General features: G+C 45.7%; 2 protein-coding genes across 2 annotated transcripts in view; one reads left to right on the top strand and one right to left on the bottom strand.

Annotated features, from left to right (window-relative positions):
• LOC6602184 (tyramine/octopamine receptor) overlaps positions 1-11,414 on the bottom strand; it is a 29,830-nt gene extending 18,416 nt beyond the window's left edge. Inside the window, exon 1 of the mRNA XM_026992239.1 lies at positions 11,366-11,414. The gene's annotated coding sequence lies outside the window, so the exon portion shown is untranslated. The remainder of the gene's footprint in view (positions 1-11,365) is intronic.
• A 7,137-nt stretch (positions 11,415-18,551) lies between these two features.
• Positions 18,552-20,159, top strand: LOC6602186 (glucose-6-phosphate 1-dehydrogenase). Its single transcript, XM_002027190.2, has one exon. It carries the CDS (start codon positions 18,570-18,572, stop codon positions 20,157-20,159), a length of 1,590 nt encoding a protein of 529 aa, XP_002027226.2. The 5' UTR covers positions 18,552-18,569.
• Positions 20,160-22,645: the final 2,486 nt, after the last annotated feature.

Raw genomic sequence — 22,645 nt, forward strand, 5'->3', positions numbered from 1 at the left:
GTTAGAGCACTCAACAATAGCTGAAAGAGAGAGAGAGAGAGAGAGAGAGAGCGAGAGATGTGCAGGGCAGTCCCTGAGCATTCCGCTTCAGTGGGTTCGTTGACAGATTTTCTCCTTCTTTCAACTTCTTCCTCTTCTGCTTCTGCTGGTCACTTGAAGCGCAAATAATTGAAATTAATAAATTGAATTTAATTGAAAAGCATTTGGAGGCCGCCTCGACTTGGTAGCCAGGCACTTCAACCCAAGGAGAGAGGGAGAGAGAGAAACCGGGGGCCATGGAGATAGACTGGAAGAGTCAATGAGTTGTGAGTTTTGCTTTCCTTTTCACTTCTTTCCACTGTGACTTGGCTGTTGGTTCTCTCTCTCCCCCCTTCCTCTCGCCACTTCTCCGCCTTCTCCTCCACCGTCTCCTCATTGCTTGCCTTTCAATTTCCGCTGCATAAATCTTTTATCGCCCAAGAACTTTTCACGTTCCAAAAGCAAAGCTAATCGTCAGTGAGCATTTTCCTTGTCCCAGACCAGACCAAAACAGAACAGAAGAGCCCAGCCCGGCCCGGCGCGGCGCGGCGCGGAAGGGCCTGAAAAAGTTCGTGCATTTGGTTTTTGGTTTGCTTCGGGTTTCCTTTTTCATCTCAATGCGTTTTGTTGGCTGTTGGCTGTTGGCTCCTGCTGCCGCCGTCGCTGCTGTGTCTGGGGTAAATTAACCAACAAAACGTTTGCAAACACAACCCAGTCTTCCGTCCACTGGTATTTTGTGTTTTTGCTAAAGCTTAATTTATGCATTTGGCGAGAGAGTAACTTTTTGGCTGCTGCACAGCATGGCGTATACTTGATTTGAGTTTGTTCTTGACTCAATTTAAAGCCCAGCCTTAAAGTCCCGCTGGGGGCTGGGGAAAATGATTTATTATGGCTCTGGGTCACTGAACTCAATTAGTTGCCTGCCATCGATTATCCCAGAGAACAATCAATCAGTCAGTCATGAGGAGGTCCATTGGGATTTCAAAAAAAAAAAAAGATGAAAAACATTGGGCAGATTAGAGAATTTACCAACAGAACTGGAATGCCCCCAAATAGGCCGCACAAACGGGAGAGAGAGGGAGAGATTAGAGAGGCAAGTGGTAGAAAGTTTTCATCAATAATTCCCCTAAACGGCAGCCACAAAACTGAAAGCCAGAAATTAGGTTTACTCTTTACACTCTGCTTGATTAATCCTATTAGCTGCCCTTAATAAACATTCTTATATCAGGCCGCCGCTTAAACAACTTTCAACATAATCCACCCACACGCCCCTGCCCCCCCCTGACAGCTCATAAGCAGCCGCCCCGAGGACGCCCCGGCCAAAGATGTTTAATGACTCAGGCAGGCTGCTGGCCCCGGATCCTGGATACTGGATACTGGATTCTGGGATTCTTGGAATCGCTATGCTGGATCCTGAGCGATGATGGTTACGCTTCACGTCATCCCGTCAGCAGTTTGATGACTTAATTATAACGCTTTGGCAAAGGGTTCCTGCGAGCCCGGCTTCTTTGTATTAATTGTGGCTCGAAAAGGATATGCTGTCCGCCTCCTGTTGATTTATCCAAAAGCATTTTTGATTAATTGGTTGCTCGGGGTGCACCAGTGATTTATTGGTCGGCGCACATCTCACCTTCACGCTCCGCAGGTGAGGCAATTGATGGCACCAAACTCCATCATAATGTGGCAACCGCCCACCGCCCAACGCCCAACGCCCGCCACTCTGGCCCCACCCACATGTGGGCCATAGGAAATGGCGACAAAAGCTGCTTCTAGCCGAGGAAATTCGGCAGACAGACAAAGTTTGTTTCAAGGTTCTGAGGCTGAGACACAAAAAACTTTGCGCTCAATTCCAAATTGCTGCGGCGGCTGCTGCTCCTGCTGCTGCTCCTGCTGAGCCTCTTATTTTAAGATAAGACCCCGCAGAAGCCTTCATTCGCACTCCCTCTAAGAGCTTAGGGCCAAAGTCTCTGGCAAGTCCTCAAATTAGAAATTCTTTAATTTTGCTATTATGGTTGAAATGGCAAGGATCTGGGGCTGGGGCTCGTATCCAGGCAGCGACGGCTACAGGAAAATGTCCTTTTCCCCTTACAATTCGCTTGGTTCTTGGCACATATCTAAGATGTTCCACTTTCCCTTTTTTATTTGGCTTTTTATATATTTTTATAGATAAATGCATTGTTGTCTGTGAATTTCATTGTTTTGTTGTTTTTGAATATTCTTTATATGGCCCATACATACGCACTTAGTCTCATACATACATATATGCACTGCTTGAATATTTTCTATAAATTGTGGTCTTCAATCTTTAACCAAATCTCATTATTTTTACTTTAAATAATATTATTTGATTGCCTTTTTCAATCTCTCATTCCATCTTTTCGCAGTTTACTTTTATGTTCCATCTTTTCATTGGCTTTTCTTTTGAGCGTTTTGAAGTTATCATTTCGCACTCATCTTTAGTTGAAACTTGAAAAGATTTTCTATAAATCGCCATCGCTTTTTCGTTCTTCCTCATCCCTTTTTCGATTCACTTTATCATGGAATGTTTTTGAAGTCAATTTCCTCAGAGCCAGCTTGATCTTTCCACCTCCTGAGCGGTTGTCTGGCTTCTCCCCACCTCCCATCTTCCACCTCCCACCTCCCAGTGCCATCATCATCTTCCGTCTCCCATTTAACAGCTGCCATCTGCGCTCCCACCATTTTGTGTCAAGTCAAATGTCTTTTATGCTTTGCCAAATTTGACTAAATTAAAATCAAACGTTTGGAAAATGCCAGAAAGTAGTATGATTGATGGAGGGGGGGACGGTGGCGGGGTTGGCGGGGTGATAAGGTTACCACTCACTTTGATTGCAGTCGAGCCGAGGCTGATGTGCAAATCATTTTGGCCCTTCTTTCTTTCTTTTTTTGACAGAGTCATTCCACAGAGCACACGCCAAATATTTTGGAAATGCTTTTCTTTAGTTGGAGAGCCACGAGCCACCCTCATCACCATCACCATCACCATACAATCCGCATCCCCATCAGCATCATCATCATCATCATCGTCATCATTCTGTGACATCAGTTTTGATGACACTGTCAGGGGCGGAGTTCTTCTCCCAGTCGCAGCTCACGTATGCCAGTCAAAAATGCAGTCATGTGTGTCTCACTTTCTTTCACTTTCTCCTCGGCCTCCACAGCCTTCGCGCTCTGACAGCTAAAGTTCCGCGAAAACAGCGCATGAAGAACCAAGACAGGAAACTTAATTGCGTAAATAAACATCCATGGAAAAGACGGAGAAAACTCGGATTGAATTTCATTTCATGCATAAAGGTAGTGAGCGGAAGGAGATACAGAAATAAAGACACTCGGGCAGAAAAATGCTCAAGGAGTGCTCGAGGAAGCTCCCCAATAGTCGAGTGTGAAAATTCATCTTGAATTTCTCGCTTTTGCCACATTTATCAGCCCTGCCAATTGACTTTGGATAGCCGCAAATGAACCGTCTGATTGTCTTCCTGCCACTCTGTGTCCGTCCTGTGTCTGGGGCAAGCTGGGGCGCCGTCAGAGCACCTCATTCACTCGATAATCAGCCACATTTATATGCCACACCAGGCACAAAGAGGGGACACAGAGTGGCAGAAGCTGCCACCATTTAAAATGAACATAAATTAAATCATAAATTGCAACAATTTCCGGTAAAAACATTCACCAAAGCGAAGCGCGCGAAGCGCGCGAAAAGAAAGTCGAAGTGAAATGTTCAAGGGGAAATCGAAATCGAAAGGGAAATTGTTTTTCAATGGCTGGCAAATAATTGTTGTTAAATTGTTGTGGAAAGTTCAACCCCCCTCTGGCGACTTTCCCGACCTTCCTTACGAGGCACACCATGCGGGGCATGCGAGGGGTTCCATCAAAATCCAATTAAAAGTCAAACTAAAAGTGTCTCAATGTCGATGGCCTGGATGGCTGGCTGTGACAGCTTGTTTCGGCCGTGGATTGGACTCTTTGATCCCTGTTCCTGTTGCTCCTCGTAGTCTAAAACGTTGTCTAACCCCCCCCAAAGAGGTGTCGCTTGTCATGCTCTATAGAAAAAAAAGACACAACAAAAGCTACATAAATCCCGAACGAAACATCACGGTGCGCCCTGCTTCCCGACTGACTGCGCTCTTTTTTTCGAATATGCTCTCCGTCTCTCTGGGGGAATATCAGTTCACTAGGAAGGCAGCTAGGTTTTCCCTGCATGAGAGTAGTTTCGGGTCGACTGCGGGACTGTGCAGGTGACGCAGGTGACGACACCGAAACCTTCACACTCACATGAGCAATGATAGTCAGTCGTATCGTCAGACCTTGTCCTTATCCTTCACTCTGGGTACCCTTTATCCTCTGGCCTTCACCCTGTGTTCGGTGTTGACGTTTTGCCGTGCTGCCGTGCTGCCGTCTCCCTCCCTATCCGAGCTCCATTGTTTATGTGCTCTGGCCTGGTAAGTGGCTCTCTGATTGCGGAAATTAGCTGGTTTCAAGTCGTTGTCTGAACGAAGCTTTGTTCTCTTCTGTTCCCTCTTCTGACCTGCTCTGCTCTGCTCTGCACTGCTCTGTTCTGTTTAGTTCCGTTCTGTTCTGCTCTGTTATCCAGTGTTGTTTTCTTTTCATTTGATGGATATGCATGCAAAATATGTTCCTGGCTGCAGATGGCTCGGGTTCTGGTTCTGGGTCTGGTTCTCCTCTTCCTCCTAGACGGTCGCCCTGCCCTCACCGTGGCTGGCGGTGGGGCTTGTTGTGGTTCACGTTGTTGCGGTTGGCTGGCGGTATTTATGGTTTTGCGGTTATTAAAAGTGTCAAAAGCGTGTGCAAATAACGATGACAGCAGCAACAACAGCCATTTTGTTGTTATCTGTGAGTGTGTGCGTCTGCATCTGTGTGGGGTGAAGGATGCCATGCCGGTGTCAATGTTGTTGGCCGGGGCTGAAGGGTCTTCTCATGAATTGAATATCAGATTTAATTGCTCCTAAATCTGTCTGTCGCCCGGGGTGGACTTTCGTATGGTTTTGAGCGCTGAACGATTTATGTTGTGATTATAAGAAAATATTCAGAGCAAAACAGAAGCTTACTTCTATGGTATTAAATATCCCTTAGAAGGCTCTCTTCTTCATGGAATATCATTTTTAATGGCTTCACCGTTTAATTATGATTAATTGTAAGATGAAAGAGCTTTCACTTGCATTTTGTCATTAATATGCAAATATTTTATTTTTAATTATTAATTTAATTAATTTAATATTTCATTTATATATGGGAGTGTTTCTCTTTTAATTCTTCTACATGTGTTTTAGCTTGCAAGAAAAATCAGTTCAATATTTTAGTTACAAACTGAGACGCACCGACTGTTTGGGTCGCGCTACAATCTTCCCCGAACCCTGGCGGGGATCCTGCCATCCTGTGTGGAAAATGGCGGCCACGCTGTTCTCCCGCCAAGAGAAGACGCCACCACAGATGCCAGTCCAGCCGCGTCTCCACTTCTGGCAATGCCCCAATGCCACCATAAAGAGTCTGGGCATAGCTTTCGATGATGGCAGCAAGATGGTGGAGCTGTCGACCGTGAATAACTTCGTTCAGTTCACAAGGTAGCGCTACAGTATGTGTCCCGCTGGACATCAACGCCCGTGACTGGACCATCCTGCTTGGTGGCAGGTCGCTGGCCACCTTAGGCCCCCCGGGCGCCGTCATTGCCACAATAATAATCAATAATTGTTGATGTGGATCAAAACGATCCTCAACGGGCGATATGAACTTCAAAATCGACTATTTTGTCCAACGTCTGTCTCAGTTCATGACCCTCTTGCCCGCGTAATGATTCTGAACTAGAGCCCATTCATCGATAAAACTTAATGAGCATAATACAAATATTATTCTAAGGGTATTTCCGGTCATTCGAGTATTACCAGCTGCAGGGTGAGAGGAGCCAATTAAGATTGATAGACAGAGGAGGCATTTCCGAATCAGTTAATATATTTTTCTTTACTCGATGTACCCAATACATATTAACAGTTTGAGGGCTTTCTAGAAGTCCGAATGATGCCACTTCTCATATGAATAAATCCTTTCTTTAGAGTTCACAATTCCTTCAATTGATCCTGAATCTCTCTCAGAACTTAAAAGCCTAGAGTTTCGCTCAATTGCAAAATTCCTCTGGAAAAAAGCAATTAACTGGGCTCTTTCATATATTTCCTATTCCCCTCTATCCTCGTATTCCACGCTTAAGAGCAAGAATGTATAAAAGCGGCGGCTACGACTCGTTCAGCCTCATTCCAAAATTCGATGACGCCGCGTGTGTTTTAGCACCCGGGCGGAATAGGCTCGAAATCGTGAATAGACTTCGGCCGGAGGGCCCTAGAAAGGCGGCCAGAGAAATATAGGCCGGCTGTGTAATGGCTTTCAGTCTGCCTGCTGCCTCCTGCCTCCTGCCCCCTGCCTCCTGCCTCTTGTGTGTGTTGGCACTCTCATTTCAATTCCTATTCCGTTTGCATATTTGCAACAAATTAAAGTGCTCGGGCCTTAAAAATGATGGTAAATGTTGTAAAAAAAAAAAACAGCAGCGGAAAACAGCATATAAAGGGCAGATGGCAAGTTGTATAAAAACTTTATGCGTGCATACATATATTACCCCCTTTTGGGATCAAGCTTTATGGGGTCCTTCAGAGTATGCAATTAAAAGTGAGGTGGAGGCCCTCGCTGTGCGGCTCTCCTTTGTGGCGTCAATCAAAAATCAAAGGTGCAGTGATAATATAATAAGCTCCCAGCCCGCAGCCCCCTCTTGTGGCATGCAACACATTTTTCTGTGAGACAAAAGCAGGAGCAGGAGCAGGCGCAGGCTGAGGATGTGCATGTGGATGAGGTACTGATGAGATTCCTTTGACTGCGGCTCATCCCATCCCATCCGCAAAATGCAAAAGAAAGCCGCTGAAAAGCAGTTGCCGACGCGACGCAGCCTGAGTGATGTGGCAACAATTTTTTATGCGTTTGCAGCAGAACAGAAGCAGAAGCTACAGTGAGGCCTCGCTAAGGCTGCAGAGCAAACGATTCGTGTGTTCAGCCGGATAATCGAATGGGAATTGAGGATGAGAGCCAAGGAGTGCTCTTCACTGGAGATACTTGAATTCCTTTGCGATGGCTCTTGAATTCTTGAAGAGTTCTCTCGAGCCTCCACTGTATCTCTTTCTGCCTGCCAGCCCCAATTTGTATGCATCATCTTCAGCGCTCTCAAAAGCGAAAAATTAAAATCTTAGCAAAGCAAATTGTGCGCAAAGGACGGGTAAAGAGATAGAGATAGAGACAGGGATAGGGATAGCGATAGAAGCGGCTAAACAGATGAAAAGTTCAGGGTCTAATTGAAGAGCCCAGCCCGCACATGAAGTTTGTGCCCCAAAGCGGGATGATAAATGAATGATTTGTGTGCCGGAAAAGTGTGTCGTAATTAGCATATTATGCAGATTAACGAAACCAGCAGAAAAACTGACCAGAAAAAGACTAGAAGGACGGCTTGCATGGCAGCGCCCCCATACATATCCATGGGGATCGGGCGAGTTTAGTTTGTGTTTTCCATTAACATGCAGCACGCTCCATTTGCTCACACTCATAAGTATGCTAGACTATAGTCTCCGACTTGTTTGCTTTCTCCCTCCCCCTCTTGGATAATACTTAATAATTGCTTTGTTGTAATTAAAACTTTTCATCAATGTTTGCACTGAGGATAGCCGCCGACCAAAGAAATAATTGGGACTGGGTAAATACAAGCCAGAGATGTTTTTCGTAGCCCTTTCGTTTCGTTTCGTGCCGTTTCGTTTCGTTTCCTTTCTTTTCCATTGCCCGATGGCATTGACAGGCCACAGGGCTGACAGAAAAACCCAGCAAATACCCGCAGTGAAGGGGTGAAGCTTTCTGCACTTGCTAATTTGTATCTGTGTTGCGGTTGAGTGAGCAGAATGGTGCCCAAATCCAGCCCAACCGAACCAAACCGTACGAAATGGGATGGAACTGAACCGGCCTGATCCGAGCTCAGTGACTGAGGCACGTACTGGGAGCTGGGAGCTGAGAGCTGTACTCGGTCTCAGTTTTTGCGGGACAGGGACCCATTATTATGCAAACCGCAGCCACAAGCTTTCCTTTCCTTTTCTTTTCTTTTCTTTATTTTGCTTTCCATTCTCCTTTATTTTTTTCGGTTTTCTCTTAAAATAATTTTCATCACGCCCGCTGATTGATTGATTGGTAGATAGATGTCCCCAGCCCCTCTTCTTTGGGGCCATTCAATTAAATGAATATATTAAAATTTATTTGCGAGTAAAAAGCTTTAAAATGGAAATGGTTTCCACTTGATGGAATGCGCTGCAATTGTGATTGTGGAGAGCCTTTCGAGCACTTCTGATCGGTTAAAGCTGTTAATGAGCTTAGCGGAATAATTAGCTGGCGTCTTTCTGTGCGCCCAACGAGGCGTATGCGTGATTTGTGCAGCAAATTATGGACTATCGAATCTATAAAATCCAGAAAAATGGCCATATAGTTGAGTGGCTCCAAAGAAATTATGCTTTCTTGATTGTTTGGAAAACAAATTGAATTCCTTTGTTTAGTCGTGCCAGCGGGACGTAGTAATATTATTTGATAGGATTGGATATTTATTAGCAGAGAAAATGAGGCTCTGTGGGAAATCGCCCACTCATTGCGAATCCGAATCCCAATCAATTTGTTAAATCGCCAAGAATCGTATCGGCAAGGAAACACACACAATATTAATGCAGATGAGCCGAGCCGTCCGCACAAACAGCAACTTGCAACTTAATTTGTATATTTAATTATTTTTCAATTAGCATTTTAATTGATTTATGCGACAACGTCATTTACCATTCCGGTCCCGTATCGAGACCAGAGCTGGACCTTAATGTGTCATTAATTTCGGTCGCCAAACATCTTCGGAGGCCGTGGTAAATCATTGCCAATTTAATTGAAAAGATTAAACATTAAAATATCAATATTTCATTGATTGCATGCGGTGACGGTTATCTGCATTAATTTTGTTGGGCACATAAAGGTTTTTCATCTTACTTTTTTGTGTACTTTATTTATTTCTGGCTCTGTTGATGTTAAAGGTACATATTGTACATATGTAAATAAAATGTCGTTCTCCGGCCACTCGCATGACAAGCACAATTCGCGTGAATCAGATGGAAGCGTGTGGTTCGGGGCTATAGATAGACTTATCAGATGGGGCATATGCCCAGTCTATGGGGTGGGATACACACACACACACACACACACACACACATGCATATGTTGCTCGTTTTCTGCCTAACAGGTTAATGATTGATTGCCTCTTTTCTGGGAAGATCTGGTCAGTGACTAATAAAAGATAATACAATAATTAAGCAATCCATTCGTGTGTTTTATTAATTTGTTTATATATTAATTAGGGCCTAGAAATGCTCCTTTAAAGCAGACAGATGTCAAGTTTACTTTTATAGGGCTAAGTTCGTGGCAATGGAATTGGAGTTTTCAGTCACTAGGAAACGCTATTGGAATCCCATCTGAGGGCATTCAAGATTCGCTCTTCGCTACATCGAACCTCTTTAGTCCACGATACACGAAACACGAAAAAACATATAATATAAATAAACAAGTACTCGTAAATATACGAATAAATTGAAACAACAGGCTTAAAGAGTTGGCAGCCGCCTGTGACAGACAGACAGACAGACAGACAGACTGCAACAAAATACAAACTTGTGAATTATTAAAAATGCTTTTAGAGCTGTTCGAGCCCCAAAGCCTAAACGTTGACTTTTCCGAGCCCTCAGACCGCTGCCGAAATGTGGGTTAAGTGCAGCACATACATACATACATACATATGTACATATGTGTGTGTATGTGGAGATGCTTGTGTGTCGATGTCTTATTGAAATTTTCATGAGGCGGCAGTCCGAGCAGATAATGTGGCAGGCCTTTTGATTAGATTTTATGTAAATACTTTCCCAAGATTGTGCGGTGGAACAAGAAAGAGCAACCGCACACCGGAAAAAAATCAAATAAATATATAATCATGCGGCTGGCGCAGAAGTATGCCGCGCTTTTCAAATTGGTATAAATGCGGCACGCAGTGGGACAGAGGCGCCACCCCGGGGTGCCTGTCCCCCCGCCCCGGGGGACTAGGGCCTCGGGCCTCGGGCCTCGGGCAGAACGGAAAAACCTTTATGAGGCTGCCGCGACTGTACGACGACTGTTGCTTAAAAGCCGCGTGATGAAATAAAATAATAATCATGATGCTGTTGAAAGACGACCCCGCCGCTGGCCCTCCCCGCCCCCATTAGTTCACCTGAAGCGAAAGGAGCAGCCGCGTCGCGAAGCAAGAAGTTTTTTTAGGCGCCCGCCCTTGGGGGAGCTGTGTCGTTTAATTAATTAAAGGTGTTCAAATAAAAAAAAGAGTCGCACTTGCCAAATTTGTTGCCTTTTCCCATTACACACATGTATATATGTACATGAATGGGTGTGGGTGTGGGTGCGGGTGTGGGGGCGGTGCGGGTGTGTGTATGGGGGCGGGGGCTTGGCTGTGTATGTGCGAGAGAGTTCCGTTTTCTTTTGTACGGTCACGTTAGGGCAATATGCCGAAGCAGTTTGTTAATTGGGATCAAGCGGGAACCCAGAGAATAAAGTGTATTAAGGAGGCAAGAAACTTAAGTTCTCGTTCAGCTTTGGGTACGCTTTGAGTGGCTTAAGGAGTTTCTGATATGATAAACAATAAATTTAAAGCTATATTTTATATAGACAGTGACGGACTTGAGTGTATTTCAATAACTTTTCATTTTACTGCTGTTTAAAGAGATTTTCCATAGCGATTTAAAAAACAACAAATATTTTATCCCTTAATGAATCACTTTCTCTAAGACTGACTAATTTTTATATTGCATTATTTTTCACAATTTGTAAGCCGAAAAATATTAAAAAAATATTGGCCCACCCAGCACTTATCACATTTTAATGAGTGAATAATCTTGTAACTCGTTCATATGATTACTGGGAACTGTGGAACTGTTCACTATTTAATCTTAAAATATCGATAAGGTCGCCAAATGGCTCAAATTTAGAAAAAATACAAGTTTGGAAAAACAAACCACCGAATCCCAGAGGAAAATCAGCCAAGGAAAATATGTTCATCGTTCTATGGTTCAAAGAAAGGAGCTTCGAAATTACAAAGTTCGTAATACACAAGGAGAGAATGCAGAGAATGCCCCAAATTTGTTTGCCTTTTTTCAGGTAGTTCTTGGATAATTTGTTTAAATGATGGATTTAGCAGTGCATGCAATATTCGTTCTTTGAGCCATTTTCTTACCTGCTGTAACTATTACCAATTATATATTGTTGTGGGTGAGGTGAGCCTTGCGGCTTTCTTTGACTCTGTTTGCCACTGCCACAACACAGCCCTCTGCCACACCGCACTGCACTGCACCACAGCCCCTAGCCCTGGTTCGTCTATGGTTCGAGTTTTTTGCTTTGAGCTGCAATTGGCATGAACATTTTGCCGGACATTTCATTTGATTATGCTTGGCTGCGATTTGAAATTCATAATTGTTTGCAATTTATTTATTACACGAGAACGAATTCTGTTAACTGGTTCAGACTGGGAGATTGGGTGTGGATGCCTGGCAAATGTTTCGAGGAGTTTTCAGTTTTTTTTGTTTTGGTTTTCGATTTGAATTCACACACAAAAAAAAAAAACGTCATGGAACTTTGGGCTCAGAAAACTTTAGCTATTATCGTTGTTGTGCGTACAATGAGTCGGCGAATCGAAGATCAGACCACAATCGATTCATATTCAATTTGCGTTGATTTTGTCGTAAAAGTTGATATTGGTTGGGAAATTGTCACTTGAACTTTTGCGGCTTATTCTCAGCGTGCAGCGTGCTGTTGGGGCATCCCCGTCAGTCGGCCAGTGCCGGAGATACGAAAGACACGGAAGAGCTCCTATTTATAGCGCTGCCACTCGCGTCCACTCCCAACGACGATTCGCAAAGAACAGAACACCAGTCGCCAGTCGCCAGTGCTCGTCGCCCAATGCCGTCCTTAAACTTCACGAGCTTTCGGCGTCGCACAGTGGGACATTCGGCCATTTCAGCTTGCTAAATTAATGAGTCCCAAACGAATAAAAAGATCTTAATGTGAAAGGAACATTTTTCAGCCGTTAGCTTGCACAAGTAAGCAGGGCCATGTCTAGAAGTTTAACCATAAATTTACCCTTTTTGTTTGGCCTTTTGGTTGAGAGGTTGCGCTAGTTAAATCGATCTAGCAGCCAAATGGCTGAGGACCTCAGAATGCGCTTAATTACTTAGATAAAGAAATATTCAGAGAACACATGTAAGAAAAATCTACATGAAATTCAGGAATATTCTTGGTTTTAAGTCTGGTCACATTGGAAAAACAACCCACCAATTGGATGATTTGAAAAATAGGTTTTTCTTTAGAACTATCTATGCAAAAGAGAGACACCCAATAATAGATACCAAAAACAGAACCATACGTTACAGGGCTTAATCTTTTTCCACCTTAAAGATGCGGTAGGTGATTAAAAATTGAATCAATTTTTGGACACTGAAATAATTTTAAATTTAGAGTTCTTATAGTCGGATTCGCTGAAAAATTTGACTTTAGAAAGCCCTTTAAATTTCTCTATTCATACCACTCAAAGTGCCCATCAAATTCTTAGATTTTGTAAAGCACTTTTCGGCTGATATTCCACTGTGCGCCGCTCGTGGACTGGCTTCGTGTTCGGCGCGGCGCTCGGGCATTTGCTTCGTATTCGGCGTCGGTTAAGCAGTGCACGGCACCGCTCTCTTGCCGTTCTTTGTCTCTCTTTTCGTTACCAAACTGTTGATTCCGCCTCAAATTGAAAATTCCATTTGTTAGTTTTCGGTTTTTATTTCCAATGCTGGGGAATTTCTAGATAGTAATTGCTTCTCCTCATAGACCCAGGAACGAGGAGAAAGTGCGAAGGAGTGAAAGGAGTGGAGGTGGTAGTGGGAAGGAGTGTGACAATTCACATTAGACATTCATGGGAGTATGATGATGATGATGATGACGGGGGGGCACAACTGGGAGTTCTTCCTGTTATTCCTTCATTCTTTTATGGCAATGAGTTAACAATAATTTGTAGTTGTTGCTGGATCTCTGTGTGCAGGCAGGAAACTCAATTATCTGGGAGCATGAGAATGAAAAAGATGATAAATACGAACACTCCTAAACTGTAGGACTTCTGCCCTAATGCATGTACATAGTCGAGCGAGTAAGCCCTTGTCCAGCCGGATATAATCTAACTCTCAGTGTTTGCCTCTCAACTGCTTCTGTCTCCTGTCGACATTTTTGCAGTCCTCTGCCCCGCTCTGCACCTCGCCCCCTCCTTGCCTCTTTGGTGTCAATTAAAGTTTTAACAGTTGCATGTCACAGCAAATTATCGTGGCAACAACAGCACATACACATACACATACACATACGCAAATAAATGGCAAACCGTGGCAAGGTCCTGGCCAAATTGTAGACCCAAGTGCTCTCAGACAGGCAGATACAGTGAAACGAGGTTTTGTAGCTTCAATCTTCAATCTTAGTAGCGGAAGTTTGAGACAGGGTCCTCTGAAGAGACATTTCACTGTGGCAGGTGTTGGGTGGGACACCCCCAAAGGACAGTTTTTCTTCATAAACATTGGCACATGGCAGCACATAACTTGACCAAAACACATTTGAGTGTCATACATACATATGTATGCACATATGTGGATTGCTGCACATGGCAGGCGGCTCCTTCGGAGCCTTTTCTCACCTCAAACGCACACAAGTAGATGTCTCTGTGGCCACGAAGTGGGTCACGTCACGGAAATTTGCATATTTCATTCCGTTGAGCACATCAAAGCGAATCGAAACCAGACCAAAAAATTGGGCAGTTCTCCACGGCAATATATTTGTGTTTGTATTTTTTTTGATTTAGTTTTCAATCAATCCCTTCGGTTATTAACGGTTCAGTGGCTGTGTATAGGGGATTTTCGCACCAGGCCCGGCAGCCATTTCTCAGTAATTCGATCCGAAGAATATCTAGAAGGATTTTCATATTTCTTTTCGTCTGTCAACCCTCCGCCCAAAATTAATTTATCTTCCAGCTGAAATGTGGAAAAATACCGGCGAAAAAAATATATATGGAAATTGAAAAGTTGCAAATTACAATGGCTTGGATCGATAGTTGGCCAATATACATTATACGAACACGAATGCGAATACATATGCATATGCATTCTATATCTCTCTGGCACATTGTTGTTCACATCCGATTGGGGTTTCTGTAGTTGTTGGTTTTGTATTGTCTTTTTTGTTTTTGCCACAAATGAATTGGCATCTTTCGAATGCTTTTGGTCCGCCCGTGCTCTGTGGATGATATTCACTCGCTCTACCCCCTTTCGGGCTGCTCTTTTTCACTGCATAATAGCCAGAGATGTTTGCTATTCGGTGTTTTGGCCTTGCCGTTCTCTATCTGTATCTGTGTCTGTGTCGGTGTCTGTGTGTTTGTGGGTCTCTTTGTGTGTGCCCTACCGATGCATTGAACCAGAAATATGTAGATATGCCAATGTGCCATTTTGTGCTCTTGCCGAGGATTACGCCTAAAAGTATGCCATGTATTTTGCCATCTACAGTGAAGCTTCTCCAACAGCTCCAAGCGGAGCCAAGTGTGCATACAAAAGAAGCCTTTCTTAAAGCATTTGTGTAGCTCTATTTATTTATTTAATTTTCTTGTTTTCCTGCCAGGCTATTATCCTGTTGTGCTAGGCTTCAACTTGAACTCCCCGAGTCAATACGAACTCCACCCACAAGTGGGTATGGATTTTCCCTGGCACAGAACTGGACCCGGACCTAACTCAACCTTTGTCGTGATCCGGGAATCCCCACGCGCATTGCCCAAAAAAGCACTTTAAGCGCAGGTGAAAGGTCAACTGCCATTCAGAAGTCAACTCAAATTTCAAATTAAAAATTGTAAAATATACCCAGAAATTAATTATCCCGACAACGGAAAGAGTCAGGTACCAAAAGTCATTGTTTGAGAGGCTCAGGGATAATTTTTAAAACGTCTCCTAAAGTCACTCAAAGCCTTGGGTCAATTACTTAACGGGCTTTTAGTTCTTCTTCTTATTAGCCGTGCTCTCACGAAGGCCCAAACAAATAAAGAGATACCCCTACTTACAAATCCTGATATCATTTGATGAATGAATGAATGGACCAAAGGAACCCGAGTCCGAGTCCGAATCTGACTGTGACTCCGCCTCCGTCTCAGACTCCCCCTCTGGCCGGGAAATCCAATAAAAGATTGGCCAAACCCACAAAAATGCGGAGCAGCACCGTATTTTAATTATGCGAACGGAGATTTCTTTTCTCTTCTTTGGAGCATTCCATTTGCTCGGGAGATGCTGAGATACTGAGATGCTGAGATACTGAGATGCTGCCGACTGATGCCAGTTGGCCAAAATGAATGCCATTCGGCCAGAATGCAATAAAACAATTTAATTAAATTTTATGCGAGCCAAGTGAAAGTAAATGAAAACAAATAAACCACAATTTACTCCCGACAGATGGCACATGTGTGGCCCTCTAGTACTGTTCCCGGTCCTGGTCCTAGTCCATACTCCTGCCTTCTGGTCTGCCATATCCATGTGGCAATTATGAGCTTAATGGTGTGGCCTCTATCCCGCTTCCATTTGCCACACACTGTCACACATCATCAGAGGAGGAGATGAACAGACTTGCAGACCACCCGACCTGACCTGATCATTTGGGCATTTAAAAACTTTGGCTTTAAGCAACTGTTTGCCAAATAATTCATTTTGTTCCGCTCTCGCTCTCTGTCTCTCCCTTTACCGGGCTTCCTATGTGTGTGATTTATGCATGTGTTTAAAATGCTTTGCTTGTGCATAAATCGCTGGCAAAGTTTCGACTCCTTCTGGACCTTCTGCTCGAGCCCTGTCCCAGCTAGTTTGTCTGGGTCATCCATCCGGACTCCGTACTGCGGGCTCCGGGCTCCGGGCTCCGGGCACCGTAGTTCCGTTTCGTCCCTCCTCCTGCTGGGCTCATTGACCACTCTTATGTTTGTGCTTGGTTCGGTTCCGGCCTAGGAATTTCCTTTGTTTGCTGATTGAAATTGACTTTCAGGGGGAGAAGCCAAGGCGCCAGTTGGCCTACTCAACTGACCAAAAGAGCTACAATCAAATGAGCCAAGGAATGCTGCCTCTTGTCGGGTCATTGCAAAGGTTACAATGAGCGATTTGGGGGTGGCCCAGAGTCATGAATCAACCGATTTGTATGTGGCCATAATCCATTAAATGCCTTAATATTGAACTCATCTTTCTTCAGGCATCATTCTTCCACATTGACAGCTTTGAAGGCAAACAATTTGAATAAATTTTGTAAGCCCCCCATAGTTTCTGTCTTCCGACAGACTTTAAACTCCTAAGAGTCTAAGAAAAATATTGATTATTGTAAGCTTCAAACAAAATCTTTACCCCTTCACAAATTTCGTATTCGTATTTATGTCCGTATTTAGCCTGTTCTCTCTGCATTTTGTATGGTTTCGATAACCCTATTAACTTGTTATCACACTCATAACTTGATTTTCCTTAAATTTGGCGAATTAATCTTAATGTCCAAAGTACTTCAATCTCGAGTCTATCTGTCGATGGGCAGCTTATGCAAATGCAGGGCAGAGACGACTTCGACCTCAATTAGTTGTAAATACAAGCTCTTGACCAATGCTCGGCCATGATTATGGCAGAATAACAAGCATACGCCAGGTGGGCGCCCGACCAGGACGAGGACGAGGGGCCTGCACTCGTAGGACGTTTTTGAATGTGGATCGGGATTGGGCCTATCCAGAGAGGGGCAAACTAAGCCAATTAGCAAAGCCAACAGCAAGCAATTGAACTTGAAGATGTCCAGGATGAGAGGAGTCTCCTGGCAACTAATCTCTGAGCGACTCCGGCCCCTCCTCGTGTGCCTGCCTAATAATATTGGCGGGTTTGTCAGGCACGTGGGAAGAAAAAGAAAGTGGTAGAGCAGGAGCGCCACTGAATTAGACCTGATTTTGATGCGTGCGTCACGTTTACGCCAACGCTTTTCTTTTATTTACTTTGATTCGCTGCTGTTTGTGTTCCTTGGCTCCGTGGAGGGGGAAAAAAGGTCGTGAGCCGTGCTTGTAATCCCTGTCGGTCCTCCTTCTGTCACCTTAGTCACTGCAGGATATGAGCCACAGGAAACTCTCTCTTCCCTGAGCCCCTAAATTCGTAATGGCGAATAAAAGCAGGCTCCTAAGTGCATTTCGACACAATAACTCTTTCGACACAGCATAGACCCTCTTAAGCCGCGTCCAAAAGTCTTCGTCATGCTTTATTCTCTATAAAGTTTCAGCCTTTTAGCCCGATTAGCTCCACCACATGGCCGAATCGAGAGCATTGTGTTCCCCCGCCTTAATAGACGCTGACAACCGCTGAGCCATGAAGATCTCCCCGACAGTTGTCGGCCTCTTTGCACTGCTGCTCTTGGTTTGCTGCCTCGGCCTGGAGGCTACAAAAATCAAGAAGTGCTTCAAGAAGGGCTACACCTGGAACCGTAAGAAGCAAATGTGTACGAAATCGGAGCGGAGAGTAACCATTATAGAAATCCGACCGGGCGACCCAAAGGCAATGAAACCAGAGACTGCCCCGAGCTCAAAGCTACCATAGACTTGGAAGTGAAACAGTCAATAAAGACAGGGAGTTAAAGGCTCGCAAGAGCCTTTGGCCGCCTTAAATGCTGTCCACGTTTGGCCGCGTTGCCCATCAAAAAGTGAATAAAAAAATAGAAATCGGTCTGCAATCGTTGAGCTCGAATTGCCATCATCTGTCTGGGGCCCTAGGAGCAGAGGCCAGCACTATTAGCTGGCCCCTCAACATGTGCGCCGTTCGAAGGTATAAAAATGCCAATGCAACATCATCCCCCAGTCCTGATCCTTCGTCGGTCTCCTATGCACTTCAACGGGAGCTTAAGGCATTTGTAATGATTGAATTTGAATTGAAAGGCAAAGGCAAACGCAAAGGCAAAGGCAGCTGGAAATCTCTCATGTGTTTATTCGACTCTCGAAACTTCTTTGCCCCCACCATCGCCGTTCTGGTCTCCTCCGGCAAGTAATCCTGCCGTGCTTCCTGCCGGGCTCTCGAATATTTTTGCCAGCCAGTTTTCCAGCCAGCTTGTTGCTGCTGGCTGAAATAACATTTTGTTTGGCAGCAGCAGCAGCAGCAAATGGCGATTTAAATTCTGTGAAAATATCGCATTGGATGACTGGGGGCTTTAAGGGCTCTGCTGAAGTATTTCCAACAAATTGAGTTGGTATTTAGTTGAAGTTTTTAGTATTTAAGCTTAAGCTGCTATTTCTTGGCTGTCTCCCATCGCTCTCACTTTGCTCGAACTCTCAAAGTTCATTTCAAAATTCTCCCTTTTGATAATTCCTTTAAAATTTAAGTTTTTCCGTTAACGAAATGCAACCTATCGATCCGAACAATGACACGGCCACCTCTTTTGTGGTGTTGGGGGCCTCGGGGAAGCTGGCCAAGGAGAAGATCTTTCCGGCCCTGTGGGCCCTCTACAGGGACAATCGGCTGCCGCAGGGCACCAGGATTTTCACCTACTGCCGAACGAAGCTCCACACGAGAACCTTCCGGCTGACGTGTGCACCCTACATGGACCTGGACCCGGAGCGCGATCCCCCGAAGTTCAACATTTTCTGGACGACGGTGCACTGTGTCCAGGGGCAGTACGACCAAGCGGACGACTACGTGGCCCTCACCGAGGCCATGGTGCGGCAGGAGACGAAGCACAACCAGGTGTATGCGAATCGCATCTTCTACCTGGCCCTGCCCCCCATCACCTTCGATCACGTGACCCTCAACTTGGGCCGAATGTGTAAATCGCCGTTGGGCTGCACTCGGATTGTGGTGGAGAAGCCCTTCGCCAGGAACGATCTCACCTTCAAGCCCTACCAGACACTGCTGTGTCAGTCCTTCAAGGAGTCGCAGATCTACATGATCGATCACTACCTAAGCAAACAGATCTCGCAGAACCTGTTCGGCCTGCGCTTCGCCAACAACCTCTGGTCGGAGACACTGAACAACCGTCATGTGGCCGCCGTGTTGATAACCTGGAAGTGCGAGAAGCCGGTGAAGGACCATGCGGAATACTTCAACTTCTACGGCATCATTCGCGACGTTATGACCAATCACATGATGCAGCTCTTGGCTCTGGTGGCCATGGACAAGCCCTACTCGAACACCATCGACGACCTGCGAGACGGGCGACTCAAAATATTTAAGGATGTGGTCACCCCCGACATGGGGGACGTGATCATCGGCCAGTACCGCCGATCGGAGACCGATCCCGAAAAGATGGGCTACACGGAGCACAGCTACATACCCAAGGACTCTATGACGCCCACATTCGCTATGGTCGTGCTGCATATCAAGAGCAGGCGTTGGTCCGGAGTGCCATTCATCCTGCGTGCCGGCAAGGCCATGAACGACACCAAGATAGAGGTGAGGATGCAGTACAAATCGGTGGCGTGCGACGAGGGGAACAGCAAGGATCTGGACATCAGGAACGAGCTGGTCCTGAGACTCGCACCCTTCGAGGAGATCTTCATGCGGCTGCGACTGAAGCAGCCCGGAGAGGAGCTCTGTCTGAAGGAGGCGGCCCTCAATCTACGAGTGGACGAGCGAGACACCAAGTACATGCCGAACTTCCGCAGCCAAATCCTGGACATCCTCAAGGGCAACCAGAGCATGTTCATGCGCACCGATGAGCAGTGCGAGATCTGGCGCATCTTCTCGCCCATCCTGCAGAAGATCGACCTGGACCGACCCAAGCCCCTGCCGTACAATTTTGGATCACGGGGTCCACTGCTCGCCTACCGCAAGGCTGAGCGGGTCGGGTTCGTATTCTTCACGTCCGATGAGTGGCGCGAGAGCAAGGAGAACCTGGACTATACGGTAAAGAGCAGCAGGATCCTGAGTGGACCGCACTATTCGTTGAAGCCCAACCGAAAGCCGGCCAAGTTGAAGCCCAGCGAAATCTAATAAAATCAACAACGAAAGTTTTTTAATTAAACAAGTGCAGCCAGCAGGCAGAGTTATTGTTACAGCCAATGCCACTGCCACTGCCACTGCCACTACCAACAACCAACTACCAACTATTACTGCACCAGTTGGCCATCATCAAGTCCGGGTTGCTGCACCTTGACTTGGTCTACTGGTTTATCCAAACTTATCAACACTTTGTTCTGTGTTCTGCTGCTTCTGGTGATGCTGCTGCTGCTGCTGCTGTTGCTGCTGCTCTGGGAGGGTATAAATAACACGCATGATTTGGCCATTGTCCCTTGGCCGGGCTCTGGGGGCTGCAAGGAGCTCGTAAATAACCAGGAGGTAGCATTGACCAGATAGCGTCTAGGGAATTCCCTTTCGGGGAACTTTAAGGACTAACAATGGAACCTACATGTTGTAATGTACTGCATGTAAATGTGATAGATGGAAATCTTACACGGATAAACACAAAGCTATATGTAGGACGGGTAAGTTCCAATCTCTGGCTGCTCCTCTCTTCACGGCTTCGTAACAGATATGCCCCGCCTAAGTTTCTTTCAGTTTGTTAGAGTATTAACTGCTACTAGCCGTAGTCAGGCGTTGGCCAGTTGTTGTTCTGCAGGAGCTGGCAAGTTGCCGGCTCTGGCTCGGCTGGTTCAGTAAAAGTTTCCAATAACTGTATAGCAGTTGATGAAAAAATGTATGTACATATGTATACCCCGTGTAACCCAAAAAAATACAGAGAGCGAGAGAGAGAGGGAGAGGGAGAAATAGAGATAGCTGCGAAAGTTACTTTGATTTCTTAAGCGCAACTTTGGCGAAGAAACTTGTTCGAACTGCTCAATCACCAGTCTTTGACTTCTTGTTTACCCCGTAAACTTCGCTGCGGTCATTCTGCTCCTGGCTGCTGCGTGTTCCTGCCTCGCCTGATGAGGACGATGACGATTCCGCGGCGATTCAGCCTCCAAGAGATTAAAGAGTTTCCAGTTAAAGAGCTTCGATGAATTGCCATCTAATTAGCTAATGTACTAAGTGGCTTTTGGCTTGTATGCAACACATTGTTATCCTTGGCACACATTTGCTTAAAAGATTTCCCTGCCCACACAGTGGGGGGTGGGGGGGCGTGGGTTTGTTCCATTCGTTCCCCAAATTTCTGCCGCCTTGATTTTTCATGGTCTTTTGTTGTTCTCTTAACGCTGCCACCCACGCATATGCTTTGTGTTATTTTTCTTTTCTCTCGCTGGTTTGTTTTTCTCGATTTTCCGGGTTTTCCTCCTTTCGGCAGCCAAAAAGCCAAATAAAAAGATTCCCTCGCCCTCACCAGCCCACCAATTCCACACGATCCGGGCGCTGTGTGGTCGGTCTGTGCCATGGAAATCATTAAAAACAATATTGTCGCTTCCAATTGAGATTGCCTTCAAAGTTTATTTATTTTATTGCCACCTCCTGCCTCTGGCATCGCCTCATTTCTTTAGCTTTATATCTCTCATAGGGGACTCGGGCTCGCCTTTTTGCTGCTGGGGGGCTGTGGGGTGTCTCAACATGATTGCCTATTTAATTTGCTATAAACATGAAAATAACCATTAAATCAGCCATAAAGCGATTAAGTCGTTTACAATATCCAGGAAAAAGGATGTCTCAGGAATCAGGAGTCACGAATCACCTCAGATCCACCCACCATCATCATCAATCTGTGCAATCCGAACCATTTAGCTCTGCGTAACCGAAACCGAGACCGAAACCGAGACCAGAACTAGAGCCCATCCGTACCTAATCGAACCCCAACCTGAGCTAATCTCTGTCATGCCTCTCCGAAGGCCTGCCCTCACATTCTGCGGGTATTCCATCTATGCGAGCACACACATATGACTTGCATCCTTGGCTCGCTCTCTGGGGTTTTGCAATGCCACCATTTCACTTTTTAATACCCCACAAACAGGAGACCCAAACAAACACACCTACAGCAGGCCCCATAGGGGGGCGGGAGCGATAAAAAACGAGTCCTGGCTACACCTAGTGGCAAAAAGGATTTCGTGTTTGGAAACCGTAAAGTGAAATTAAAATGGCTGGCCCAGCGCTGAGCTGGTCAAAGCCGGCTCGCCTCGGACCGGACCGAGCCGGACCGGGAAGGGAAGGGATAGGGGATGGGGGATAGGGGATAAGGGATGTGGGTGTGGGAGTGGGACAGGGCTCGGAGGCGGTAAAGCAAATGGCCAGCGCGCTTACAAAACACGGGCAATCAAAAAATTGTAGTTAGTCGGGCATCGACTCATCCTTCGACACAGAGCTGCCACCCCTTGCCCCTCCCCTTGCGCATCCCCTTGCCCCTCCCCTTGCTCATCCCCTTGCTCATCCCCTTGCCGTTCTCCTTGTGATTCCCCTCTGTGTGCTGGTTGTACTATCTTTACGGGTTTTTCTATGCTATGCTGCAGCTACTGCGCTACTGGTTCTCCGGCTTCTGTTCCTGACCAAGTTACAGGCAC

This window comes from Drosophila persimilis, unplaced genomic scaffold (genome assembly GCF_003286085.1).
Source record: "Drosophila persimilis strain 14011-0111.01,24,50 unplaced genomic scaffold, DperRS2 tig00000715-arrow-arrow-pilon, whole genome shotgun sequence".
NCBI lineage: Eukaryota > Metazoa > Arthropoda > Insecta > Diptera > Drosophilidae > Drosophila > Drosophila persimilis.

Excerpts from the sequence above, each read along its gene's own strand:
- LOC6602186 (XM_002027190.2), top strand. The coding sequence starts at position 18,570 with ATGCAACCTATCGATCCGAACAATGACACGGCCACCTCTTTTGTGGTG.